The 12,072-nt window shown below is 50.2% G+C and overlaps 1 protein-coding gene across 1 annotated transcript in view; it reads left to right on the forward strand.

Moving 5' to 3' along the window:
* The first annotated feature begins 324 nt into the window (after window positions 1-324).
* LOC144674199 (V-set domain-containing T-cell activation inhibitor 1-like) overlaps window positions 325-12,072 on the forward strand; it is a 52,294-nt gene continuing 40,546 nt past the window's right edge. The window contains exons 1-2 of the mRNA XM_078535665.1: window positions 325-332; window positions 11,096-11,481. Of these exons, the coding sequence (XP_078391791.1) occupies window positions 325-332; window positions 11,096-11,481 (394 nt within the window). The remainder of the gene's footprint in view (window positions 333-11,095; window positions 11,482-12,072) is intronic.

Consider the following 12,072-nt stretch of genomic DNA (forward strand, 5'->3'; position numbering starts at 1 on the left):
GGTTACAGAGATAGGGAGCGTTGTAGGGACTGGAGGAGGTTATAGATATAGGGAGGGTTGTAGGGGCTGGAGGAGGTTACAGAGATAGGGAGGGTGGCAGGGGCTGGAGGAGGTTATAGAGATAGGGAGGGTTGTAGAGACTGGAAGAGGTTACAGAGTTGGGAGGGTTTTAGGGCTCGGAGCTTGTTACAGAGATAGGGAGTGTTGTAGGGATTGGAGGAGGTTACAGAGGTAGGTAGGGTTGTAGGGGCTGGAGGAGTTTACAGAGATAGGGAGGGTTGTAGGGGCGGCAGAGGTTACAGAGATAAGGAGGGTTGTAGGGGCATGAGAAGGTTAGAGATATAGGGAGTGTTGTAGGGGCGGAGGAGGTTACAGAGATAGGGAAAGTTGTAGGGGTTGGAGGAGGTAACAGAGATAGGGAGTGCTGTAGGGGCTGCGGAGTTTACGGAGATAGGGAGGGTTGTAGGGACTGGAGGAGGTTACTGAGATAAGGAGGTTTGTAGGGCCTGGAGGAGGTTACAGAGATAGGGAGGGTTGTAGGTGCAGCGGAGTTTACAGAGATAGGGAGGTTTGCAGGGACTAGAAGAGGTTACAGAGATAGGGAGGGTTGTACGGGCTGGAGAAGGTTAGAGAGATAGGGAGGTTTGTATGGGCAGCGGAGGTTACAGAGATAGGGAGGGTTGTAGGGGCTGGAGAATGTTACAGAGTTAGGGAGGGTTGTAGGGGCTGGAGGAGGCAACAGAGATAGGGAGTGTTGCAGGTGCTGGAGAAGGTTAAAGAGTTAGGGAGTGTTGTAGATACTGGAGGAGGTTACAGAGTTGGGAGGGTTGTAGGGGTCGGAGGTTGTTACAGAGATAGGGAGGGTTTTTGGGGCTTGAGGAGGTTACAGAGATAGGGAGTGTTGTTAGGTCTGGAGGGGTTTACAGAGATGGGGAGGGTTGTAGGGGTCGGAGGTTGTTATAGAGATAGGGAGGGTTGTAGGGACTAAAGGAGGTTACAGAGATAGGGAGTGTTGTAGGGTCTGGAGGAGTTTACAGAGATGGGGAGGGTTGTAGGGGTTGGTGGTTGTTATAGAGATAGGGCGGTTTGTAGGGACTAAAGGAGGTTACAGAGTTGTGAGGGTTTTAGGGGTCGGAGGTTGGTACAGCGATAGGGAGGGTTCTAGGCACTGGAATAGTGTACAGTGATTAGGAGAGTTGTATGGACTGGAGGAGGTTATTGAGATAGGGAGGGATGTAGGGACTGGAGTTGGTTACATAGATAGGGAGGGTTGTAGGGGCTGGAGGAGGCAACAGAGATGGGGAGGGTTGCAGGGGCTGGAGGAGCTTTCAGAGATAGGGAGAGTTGTAGAGACTGGAGGAGGTTACAGAGATAGGGAGGGTTGCCTGGGCTGGATGAGGTTACAGAGATAGGTAGCGTTGTAGTTACTGGAGGAGGTTACAGAAATAGGGAGGGTTCTAGGGGCTTGAGGAGGTTACAGAGATTGGGAGTGTTGTAGGGTCTGGAGGAGTTTACAGAGATGGGGAGGGTTGTAGGGACTGGAGGAGTTTACCGAGATAGTGAGGGTTGTAGGGACTGGAGGAGTTTACTGAGATAGGGAGAGTTGTAGGGACTGGAGGAGGTTACAGAGATAGGGAGTGTTGTAGGGGATGGAGGATGTTACAGAGATAGGGAGGGTTGTAAGGAATGGAGGATGTTACAGAGTTGGGATGGTCGTAGGGTTCGGAGGTTGTTACAGAGATAGGGAGGGTTGTAGGGACTGGTGGAGGTTACAGAGATAGTGAGGGTTGTAGGGACTGGAGGAGTTTACTGAGATAGGGAGAGTTGTAGGGACTGGAGGAGGTTACAGAGATAGGGAGTGTTGTAGGGGATTGAGGATGTTACAGAGATAGTGAGGGTTGTCGGGAATGAAGGAGATTATAGAAATAGCGAGGGTTGCAGGGGCTGGAGGAGGTTACAGAGTTGGGAGGGTTGTAGGGGTCGGAGGTTGTTACAGAGATAGGGAGAGTTGTATGGACTGGAGGAGGTTCCAGAGATAGGGAGGGTTGTAGGGGCTGGTGGAGTTTACAGAGATAGTGAGGATTGTAGGGACTGGAGGAGGTTACAGAGATAGGGAGTGTTGTAGACGCTGGAGAAGGTTACAGGGATAGGGAGGGTTGTAGATGCGGCAGACATTACAGAGATAGGGTGGGTCGTAGGGGTGGAGGAGGTTACAGAGATAGGCAGGTTTGTAGGGGCTGGTGGAGGTTACAGAGATAGGGAGGGTTGTAGGGGCGGCGGAGTTTACAGAGATAGGGAGGGTTGTAGGGACTGGACGAGGTTACAGAGATTGGGAGGGTTGTAGGTGCTGGAGGAGGCAACAGAGATAGGGAGGGTTGCAGGGGCTGGAGGAGGTTACAGAGATAGAGAGTGTTGTAGAGACTGGAGGAGGTTACAGAGTTGGGAGGGTTGTAGGAGTCGGAGGTTGTTACAGAGATATGGAGGGTTGTAGGGACTGGAGGAGGTTACAGAGATAGGGATGGTTGCAGGTGCTGGAGGAGGTTACAGAGATAGGGAGGGTTGTAGAGGCTGGAGGAGGTTACAGAAATAGGGAGGGTTGTAGGTGCTGGAGTAGGTTACAGAAATAGGGAGGGTTGTAGGGGCTGGAGTTGGTTACAGAGATAGGGAGGGTTGTAGGGCCTGGAGGAGGTTACAGAGTTGGGAGGTTTGTAGGGGTCGTAGGTTGTTACAGAGATAGGGAGGGTTGTAGGGACTGGAGGTGTTTACAGAGATAGGAAGGTTGTTGGGGTCGGAGGTTGTTACAGAGATAGGGAGGGTTGTAGGGACTGGAAGAGGTTACAGAGTTGGTTGGGTCGTAGGGGTCGGAGGTTGTTACAGAGATAGCGAGGGTTGAAGGGACTGGAGGAGGTTACAGAGATAGGGAAGGTTGTAGGGATTGGAGGAGAGTACAGAGATAGTGATGGCTGTAGGGACTGGAGAAGTTTGCAGAGATAGGTAGGGTTGTAGTGGCGGCGGAGGTTACAGAGATAGGGAGGGTTGTAGGGGCTGGAGGATGTTAAATATATAGGGAGGGTTGTAGGGACTGGAGGAGGTTACAGAGATAGGGAGTGTTGTAGACGCTGGAGAAGGTTACAGGGATAGGGAGGGTGGTAGGTGCGGCAGACATTACAGAGATAGGGTGGGTCGTAGGGGTGGAGGAGTTTACAGAGATAGGCAGGTTTGTAGGGGCTGGTGGATGTTACAGAGATAGGGAGTGTTGTAGCGACTGGAGCAGGTTACAAAGATAGGGAGGGTTGTAGCGGCGGCGGAGGTTACAGAGATAGGGAGGGTTGTAGTGGCTGGAGAAGGTTACAGAGATAGCGAGGGTTGTAAGGGAGGCGGAGTTTACAGAGATAGGGAGGGTTGTAGGGACTGGAGGAGGTTACAGAGATTGGGAGGGTTGTAGGTGCTGGAGGAGGCAACAGAGATATGGAGGGTTGCAGGGGCTGGAGGAAGTTACAGAGATAGGGAGCGTTGTAGAGACTGGAGGAGGTTACAGAGCTGGGAGGGTTGTAGGGGTCGGAGGTTGTTACAGAGATATGGAGGGTTGTAGGGACTGGAGGAGCTTACAGAGATAGGGATGGTTGTAGGTGCTGGAGGAGGTTACAGAGATAGGGAGGGTTGCTTGGGCTGGATGAGGTTACAGAGATAGGTGGCGTTGTAGTTACTGGAGGAGGTTCCAGAAGTAGGGAGGGTTCTTGGGGCTTGAGGAGGTTACAGAGATAGGGAGTGTTGTAGGGTCTGGAGGAGTTTACAGAGATGGGGAGGGTTGTAGGCGTCGGAGGTTGTTATAGTGATAGGGAGGGTTGTAGGGACTGGAGGAGGTTACAGAGTTGGGAGAGTTGTAGGGGTCGGAGGTTGGTACAGAGATAGGGAGGCTTGTAGGGACTGGAGGAGGTTACAGAGATAGGGACGGTTGTTGGGACTGGAGGAGGTTATAGAGATAACCTGTTTCATTTTCTGGAAAACCTGGGGTTTGATCCCAAGGGGAACAGAATTAAAACTAGCTCCGTTACCCCTCCAACAACATCAGTAAAAAAGCAGATGGTCTGGGGCCATAATCACATTGCTGTTTGTGGGATCTTGCTGTGTGCTTCTGTGTTTCTTATAACAGAGAGCTCACTGCAAAAGAAATCCTTCATTGGCTGTGAAATGCTTCGGGATGTCCTGAGGTGGGGGAAAGACGCTAGAGAAATGCAAGTCCTTTGTTTACCATGAGTTTAGGTCAATCTTAATCCTACATATGCATGTATACACAACCAAGGGAGAAAGTTTTTCCAGGTATTTCTCTTTTTGTTTTAGAAATGTGTTGGGTTTTTTTAATACTGTTTAAGAGAGTGGGGGCTGGGTGGAACAAAATAGAAGGACAGAGATAGGTGAGAGATCAGGTGAGATTTGACAAAGATGTGTTGGACACAAGAGAAATGGAGTGCTAATGATTGTGTTAAAGACGAAAGCAGGTGTTAATAATGGCATGAAGGTCAGACATCAGTAGGTGTTAATAGCAGAACAAGGGGTCAGTGCCTCTCTGAAAGCAAAACATGGGAACAAATTGCAGACTGGCACTTGGTGGGGTTAGAGGGCGGGGGAAGGGGGGGGGAAAAACCTCCTGACAGTTTCTCCTCCCATTGTTCTGGCCAATAACTGATGTTGGCAAAATTCAAACTCTGGTAATCACATTGAGATGTGATTAAATATTCGACCCGAGAGAATTCTAACAGTTGGTTAAAGAATTGGTTTCCATACATGGTTGACAGTCCCAGGTGAATGAATATTTAGCCAGAATCTGTTACAATCCGAGTCCAGTTATATTAAGAAACAATGACTGCATTTGTATAGCATTTCTAACATAGTAAAACAACCACAAAGCGTTTCACAGGAGCCTAAAAGAGACAGATTTTGACATCGAGCTGCAAAAGGAGATATTAGGACTGAGCATCACCAGTCAAAGACGTACATTTTCATAAAAGATGAGAGAAAGAGAGAAAGGGGCGGAGAGGTTTAGGGAGAGAATTCCAGAGCTCAGGGCCGCAGGCAGCTGAAGGCACGGCCGCCAATGGTGGAGCGATGGGAATCGGGGGATGGTCAAGAGGCCGGAATTGGAGAAGGGCAGAGATCTCGGAGTGTTGTAGGGGCTTGAGGAGGTTACAGAGATAGGGAGGGTTGTAGGGGCTGGAGGAGGTTACAGAGATAGGGAGGGTTGTAGGGGCTGGAGGAGGTAACAGAGATATGGAGTGTTGTAGGGGCTGGAGGAGGTTACAGATATAGGGAGTTTTGTAGGGGCGGAGGAGGTTACAGAGATAGGGAGGGTTAAAGGGGCTGGAGGAGGTTACAGAGATAGGTAGGGTTGTAGGGGCTTGAGGAGGTTACGGAGGTAGGGAGGGTTGTAGGGATGGCGGAGTTTACAGAGATAGGGAGGGTTTTAGGGGCTGGAGAAGTTTACAGAGATAGGGAGTGTTGTAGGGGTGGAGGAGGTTACAGAGATAGGGAGGGTTGTAGGGGTTGGAGGAGGTAACAGAGATAGGGAGGGTTGTAGGGGCTGGAGGAGGTTACAGAGATACGGAGTGTTGTAGGGGCTGGAGGAGGTTACAGATATAGGGAGTGTTGTAGGGGTGGAGGAGGTTACAGAGATAGGGAGGGTTGTAGGGGCTGGAGGAGGTTACAGAGATAGGTAGGGTTGTAGGTGCTGAAGGACATTACAGAGATAGGGAGGGTTGTAGGGGTGGCGGAGGTTACAGAGATAGGGAGGGTTTTAGGGGCTTGAGAAGGTTACAGAGATAGGGAGTGTTGTAGTGGTGGAGGAGGTTACAGAGATAGGGAGGGTTGTAGGGGTTGGAGGAGGTAACAGAGATAGGGAGGGTTGTAGGGGCTTGAGGAGGTTACAGAGATAGGGAGGGTTGTAGGGACTGGAGGAGGTTACAGAGATAGGCAGGATTGTAGTGGTCGGAGGTTGTTTGAGATAGAGAGGGTTGTAGGGCCTGGAGGATGTTACAGAGTTGGGAGGGATGTAATGGTCGGTAGTTGTTACAGAGATATGGAGGGTTGTAGGGACTGGTGGAGGTTACAGAGATAGTGAGGGTTGTAGGGACTGGAGGAGGTTACAGAGATAGGGAGTGTTGTAGGGGATGGAGGATGTTACAGAGATAGGGAGGGTTGTCGGGAATGAAGGAGATTATAGAGATAGCGAGGGTTGCAGGGGCTGGAGGAGGTTACAGAGTTGGGAGGGTTGTAGGGGTCGGAGGTTGTTACAGAGATAGGGAGAGTTGTATGGACTGGAGGAGGTTCCAGAGATAGGGAGGGTTGTAGGGGCTGGTGGAGGTTACAGAGATAGTGAGGATTGTAGGGACTGGAGGAGGTTACAGAGATAGGGAGTGTTGTAGACGCTGGAGATGGTTACAGGGATAGGGAGGGTTGTAGGTGCGGCAGACATTACAGAGATAGGGTGGGTCGTAGGGGTGGAGGAGGTTACAGAGATAGGCAGGTTTGTAGGGGCTGGTGGAGGTTACAGAGATAGGGAGTGTTGTAGCGACTGGAGCAGGTTACAAAGATAGGGAGGGTTGTAGGGGCGGCGGAGGTTACAGAGATAGGGAGGGTTGTAGTGGCTGGAGAAGGTTACAGAGATAGGGAGGGTTGTAAGGGAGGCGGAGTTTACAGAGATAGGGAGGGTTGTAGGGACTGGAGGAGGTTACAGAGATAGGGTGGGTTGTAGGGTCTGGAGGAGGTTACAGAGATAGGGAGGGTTGTAGGAGTTGGAGGTTTTTACAGATATAGGGAGGGTTGTAGTGTCTGGAGGAGGTTACAGAGATAGGGAGTGTTGTAGGGACTGGAGGAGGTTACAGAGATACGAAGTGTTGTAGTGGCTGGAGCAGGTTACAGAGATAGGAATAGTTCTGGGGACTGGAGGAGGTTGCAGAGATAGGGAGGGTTGTAGGGGCTGGAGGAGGTTACAGAGATAGGGAGTGTTGTACGGGCTGGAGGAGGTTGCAGAGATAGGGAGGGTTGTAGGGGCTGGTGGAGGTTACAGAGATAGGGTGGGTTGTAGGGTCTGGAGGAGGTTACAGAGATAGGGAGGGTTGTAGGAGTTGGAGGTTTTTACAGATATAGGGAGGGTTGTAAGGACTGGAGGAGATTACAGAGTTGGGATGGTCATTGGGGTCGGCGGTTGTTACAGAGATAGGGAGGGTTGTAGGGACTGGTGGAGGTTACAGAGAACGTGAGGGTTGTAGGGACTGGAGGAGTTTACTGAGATAGGGAGACTTGTAGGGACTGGATCAGGTTATAGAGATAGCGGGGGCTGTAGGGACTGGAGGAGGTTACAGAGATAGTGAGGTTTTCGGGACAAGAGGAGGGTACAGAGATAGGGAGGGTTGTAGGGACTGGTGGAGGTTACAGAGATAGGGAGTGTTATAGGGGCTGGAGGATGTTACAGAGATAGGGAGGGTTGTAGCGACTGGAGGAGGGTACATAGATAGTTGTGGTATGGACTGGAGGTGTTTACAGAGATAGGGAGAGTTGTAGGGATTGGAGAAGTTTATAACGATGGAGCGGGTTGTCGGGACTGGAGGAGGTTGCAGAGATAGTAAGGGTTGTAGGGACAGGATGAGGTTACATAGATAGGGAGGTTTGTAGGGAATTGAGGATGTTACAGAGATAGGGAGGGTTGTTGGGACAGGAGGAGTTTACAGAAATAGTGAGTGTTGTAGGGACCGGTGGAAGGTACAGAAATAGCGAAGGTTTTAATGGCTGGAGGAGATTACAGAGATAGGGAGGGTTGTAGGTAGTGGAGGAGGTTACAGAGATATGGAGGGATGTCGGGAATGAAGGAGGTTATAGAGATAGCGAGGGTTGTAGGGGCTGCAGGAGGTTACACAGAATAGGATGGTTGTAGCGTCTGGAGGAGGTTACAGAGATAGGGAGGGTTGAAGGTTCTGGAGGAGGTTACAGAGATAGTGAGGGTTGTATGGCCTGGAGGAGGTGACAGAGATAGGGAGGGTTGTAGGGTCTGGAGGAGGTTACAGAGATAGAGAGGGTTGTAGGGACTGGAGGAGATTATGGAGATAGGGAAAGTTGTAGGGGCTGGAGGAGGTTACAGAGATAGCGAGGGTTGTAGGGACTGGAGGAGGTTACAGAGATAGAGAGGGTTGTAGGGACTGGAGGAGATTATGGAGATAGGGAAAGTTGTAGGGGCTGGAGGAGGTTACAGAGATAGCGAGGGTTGTAGGGACTGGAGGAGGTTACAGAGATAGGGAGGGTTTTAGGGGCTGGAGGATGTTACGGAGATAGGAAGGGTTTTAGGGGCTTGAGGAGGTTACAGAGATAGGGAGTGTTGTAGGGTCTGGAGGAGTTTACAGATATGGGGAGGGTTGTAGGTGTCGGAGGTTGTTATAGAGATTGGGAGGGTTGTAGGGACTAAAGGAGGTTACAGAATTGGGAGGGTTGTAGGGGTCGGAGGTTGGTACAGCGATAGGGAGGGTTGCAGGTACTGGAATAGTTTACAGAGATTGGGAGAGTTGTATGGACTGAAGGAGGTTATTGAGATAGGGAGGGTTGCAGGGGCTGGAGGAGGTTTCAGAGATAGGGAGGGTTGTAGAGACTGGAGGAGGTTTCATAGATAGGGAGGGTTGAAGGTTCTGCAGGAGGTTACAGAGTTAGGAGTGTTGTACGGGTCGGAGGTTGGTACAGATATAGGGAGGGTTGTAGGGGCTGGAGGAGGTTACAGAGTTAGGGAGGGTTGTAGCGGCTTGAGGAGGTTACAGAGATAGGGAGGTTTGTAGGGGCTGGAGGATGTTACAGAGATGGGGAGGGTTCTAGGGGTCGGAGGTTGTTATTGATATAGGGAGGGTTGTAGGGACTGGAGGAGGTTACAGAGATAGGGAGTGTTGTAGGGGCTGGAGGATGTTACAGAGATAGGGAGGGTTGTAGGGGCTGGAGGAGGTTACAGAAATAGTGAGGGTTGTAGGGGCTGGAGTTGGTTACAGAGATAGGGAGGGTTGTAGAGACTGGAGGAGGTTATAGAGATGGCGAGGGTTGTAGGGGTCAGAGGTTGTTATTGAGATAGGGATGGTTGTAGGGACTGGAGGAGGTTACAGAGATAGGGAGGGTTGTAGGGGCTGGAGGAGGTTACAGAGATAGTGTAGTTTGAAGGGGCTGGAGGTGGTTACAGAGATAGAGAGGGTTGTAGGGACTGGAGGAGGTTATAGGGATAGTGAGGGTTGTAGGCACTGGAGGAGTTTACAGAGATAGGGAGGGTTGTAGGCACTGGAGGTGTTTACAGAGATAGGGAGGGTTGTAGTGGTCGGAGGTTGTTACAGAGATAGGGTGGGTTGTAGGGACTGGAGGAGGCTACAGAGTTCTTTGGTTCGTAGGGGTCGGAGGTTGTTACAGAGATAGCGAGGGTTGAAGGGACTGGAGGAGGTTACAGAGATAGGGAAGGTTGTAGGGATTGGAGGAGGGTACAGAGGTGGTGATAGCTGTATGGACTGGAGGAGTTTTCAGAGATAGGTAGGGTTGTAGGGGCTCTAGGGGGTTACATAGATAGGGAGGGTTGTAGGGTCTGGAGGAGGTTACAGAGATAGGGAGGGTTGTAGGGGCGGCGGAGGTTACCGAGATAGGGAATGTTGTAGGGGCTGGAGGAGGTTACAGAGATAGGGAAGGTTGTAGGGACTGGAGGAGGTAACAGAGATAGGGAGGGTTGTAGGGGCAGCGGAGGTTACAGAGATGGGGAAGGTTGTCGGGGCGGCGGAGGTTACAGTGATAGGGAAGGCTGTATGGGCTGGAGGAGGTTACAGAGATAGGGAGTGTTGTAGGGGCTGGAGGAGGTTACAGAGATAGGGAGGGTTGTAGGGGCGGCGGAGTTTACGGAGATAGAGAGGGTTGTACGGACTGGAGCAGGTTACCGAGATTGGGAGCGTTGTAGGGACTGGAGGAGTTTACAGAGATAGTGACGGTTGTAGGGACTGGAGGAGGTTACAGAGATGGGGAGGGTTGTAGGGGCTGGAGGAGCTTACAGAGATGGGGAGGGTTGTAGGGGTCGGAGGCTGCTACAGAGATAGGGAGTGTTGTAGGCACTTGTGGAGGTTACAGAGTTGGGAGGGTCATAGGGGTCGGAGGTTGTTACAGAGATAGCGAGGGTTTGTCGGGACGAGGAGGTTACAGAGATAGGGAGGGTTGTAGGGGCTGGAGGAGGTTACAGAGATAGGGTAGGTTCTAGAGCCGGAGGAGGTTACAGAGATAGGGAGGGTTGTATGGGTTTCGAGGAGGTTACAGAGATCGGGAGGGTTGTAGGGACTGGAGGAGGTTACAGAGATCGGGAGGTTTGCAGGGACTGGAGGGGGTGACAGAGTTGTATCACGGTGGGATTGAGGTATCTCAAGTGGAACATTATGTCAAATTTGAATTTCATTGCTCTTTGCGTAATGACCATTTTGAAATGATTTGGAATGTTCATTCAGAAATGTTTCTCCAAAACTATAGTTTATTCATTAAATAATGATCATGAGAGCTGAAAGGAAGGCAGTTAATGTCTTCAGATTAACCCCTGTGATGTGAACAATGGGATTTGTTCACTGAGCAACACTCGGTGACACTGGGATGGGTGACTGGGATCCCGTGGGACTGGGATAGGGTCCTCAGCACTGGGATCAGGAGTCTGCGACATTCCTGGGATCAAATAGAACTGGGAATGTCCAAGAACATGGGGAGTAGAGTCATCAGGACTTGGGATTCCAAACTTACATTTCAGGGTCAGTTTTCTGTTCCTGAGTTCCACCTCACATTGTGCACCCCCAGTCTGTGATTTTTCTCCCAAGGGGAGGTGACCAATATCCTGATGTGTTCTCCCAGCATGTGTACGAATGAAAAACATGTGATTCAAAGTGCTGTCCAGCTGCTCTGTGCTTACAAATCTCCAGCACAAGCTGAGTTTAGTTGAAGGCCCTTAATGCCTGAGCTTTAACCTTCTCACAGAAATGAAAGCAGTGAGTTACTGATCAGTGTTTCTTGTAAATCGAGCATCGCAGTGTAACCATGTGAAGCTTGGGATGTAATGTACCAGCAGGGAGGTTATATCTGTGGATAAATACTTTCAATCTCTTCCAGGTGACTCGTCTGTCCCAGTTTCTGGGTTCCTTGGGGAGCAGGTTGTGCTGCCCTGTACCTACAAAGGGAATGTCCCAGTCTCAGATTTACTGGCAGTCTGGGTTACAGCCAAGAGTGAAATTTTACACAAGTTCATCGCTGGGAACGACGATTTGACAGAACAAGATCCACGATTCAGAAACAGAACAAACCTGTTCAAAGATCAACTGGGACAAGGCAACTGGTCAGTTCTGATCTCTGACCTCAAGGAGACAGACCAGAACCAGTATATATGTCACATCTACAAGAGAATAGCTGCAGCTTTTGTAAGGGAGCAAACTGATATCATCCATCTTTCTGTAACAGGTGAGAGGTTTCTGTTTCTGACATTCTGTATTTAATCTCTGTATGGGTTCGGTAATTCAGTGGTTATGTTACTAGACTAGTAATACAGAGGCCTGGACTAACAATCCAGAGGATGAGAGTTCAAATCCCAGCATGGCACTTCCAGAATTTAAATTCAGTTTATTAAATAAAAATCTGGAAATATAAAGTTATTTGCAATAAAAGTGACCATGAAGCTGTTGGATTGTTGTAAAACCCCAACTGGTTGACGAATGTCCCTTTAGGGAAGGAAACCTGCTGTCCTTACCCAGTCTGGTCTCCGTGACTCCAGTCCCACAGTAACCTGGTTGGTTAAGCTGGCCGAGGAGGTCAGAGGGCAGATCAAAATGAATTGATATCAAACCATTGGAAAGAAATAATAGAATAAAACTAAATCATCACTGGCTTCATCCCAGGCATCGAAACAGGAAACAATACAGACAAATCCAGGCCAGTCGACATTGCAAAGTCCCCTCACTAACATCTGGGGACTGGTGTCCAAGTTGGGAAAGCTGTCTGGCAGAGTCATACTCACAGAATTAACCCTGAATCCCAGTCTCCTCTATCACCGTC

This window comes from Cetorhinus maximus, unplaced genomic scaffold, assembly GCF_964194155.1.
Source record: "Cetorhinus maximus unplaced genomic scaffold, sCetMax3.hap1.1 HAP1_SCAFFOLD_587, whole genome shotgun sequence".
NCBI lineage: Eukaryota > Metazoa > Chordata > Chondrichthyes > Lamniformes > Cetorhinidae > Cetorhinus > Cetorhinus maximus.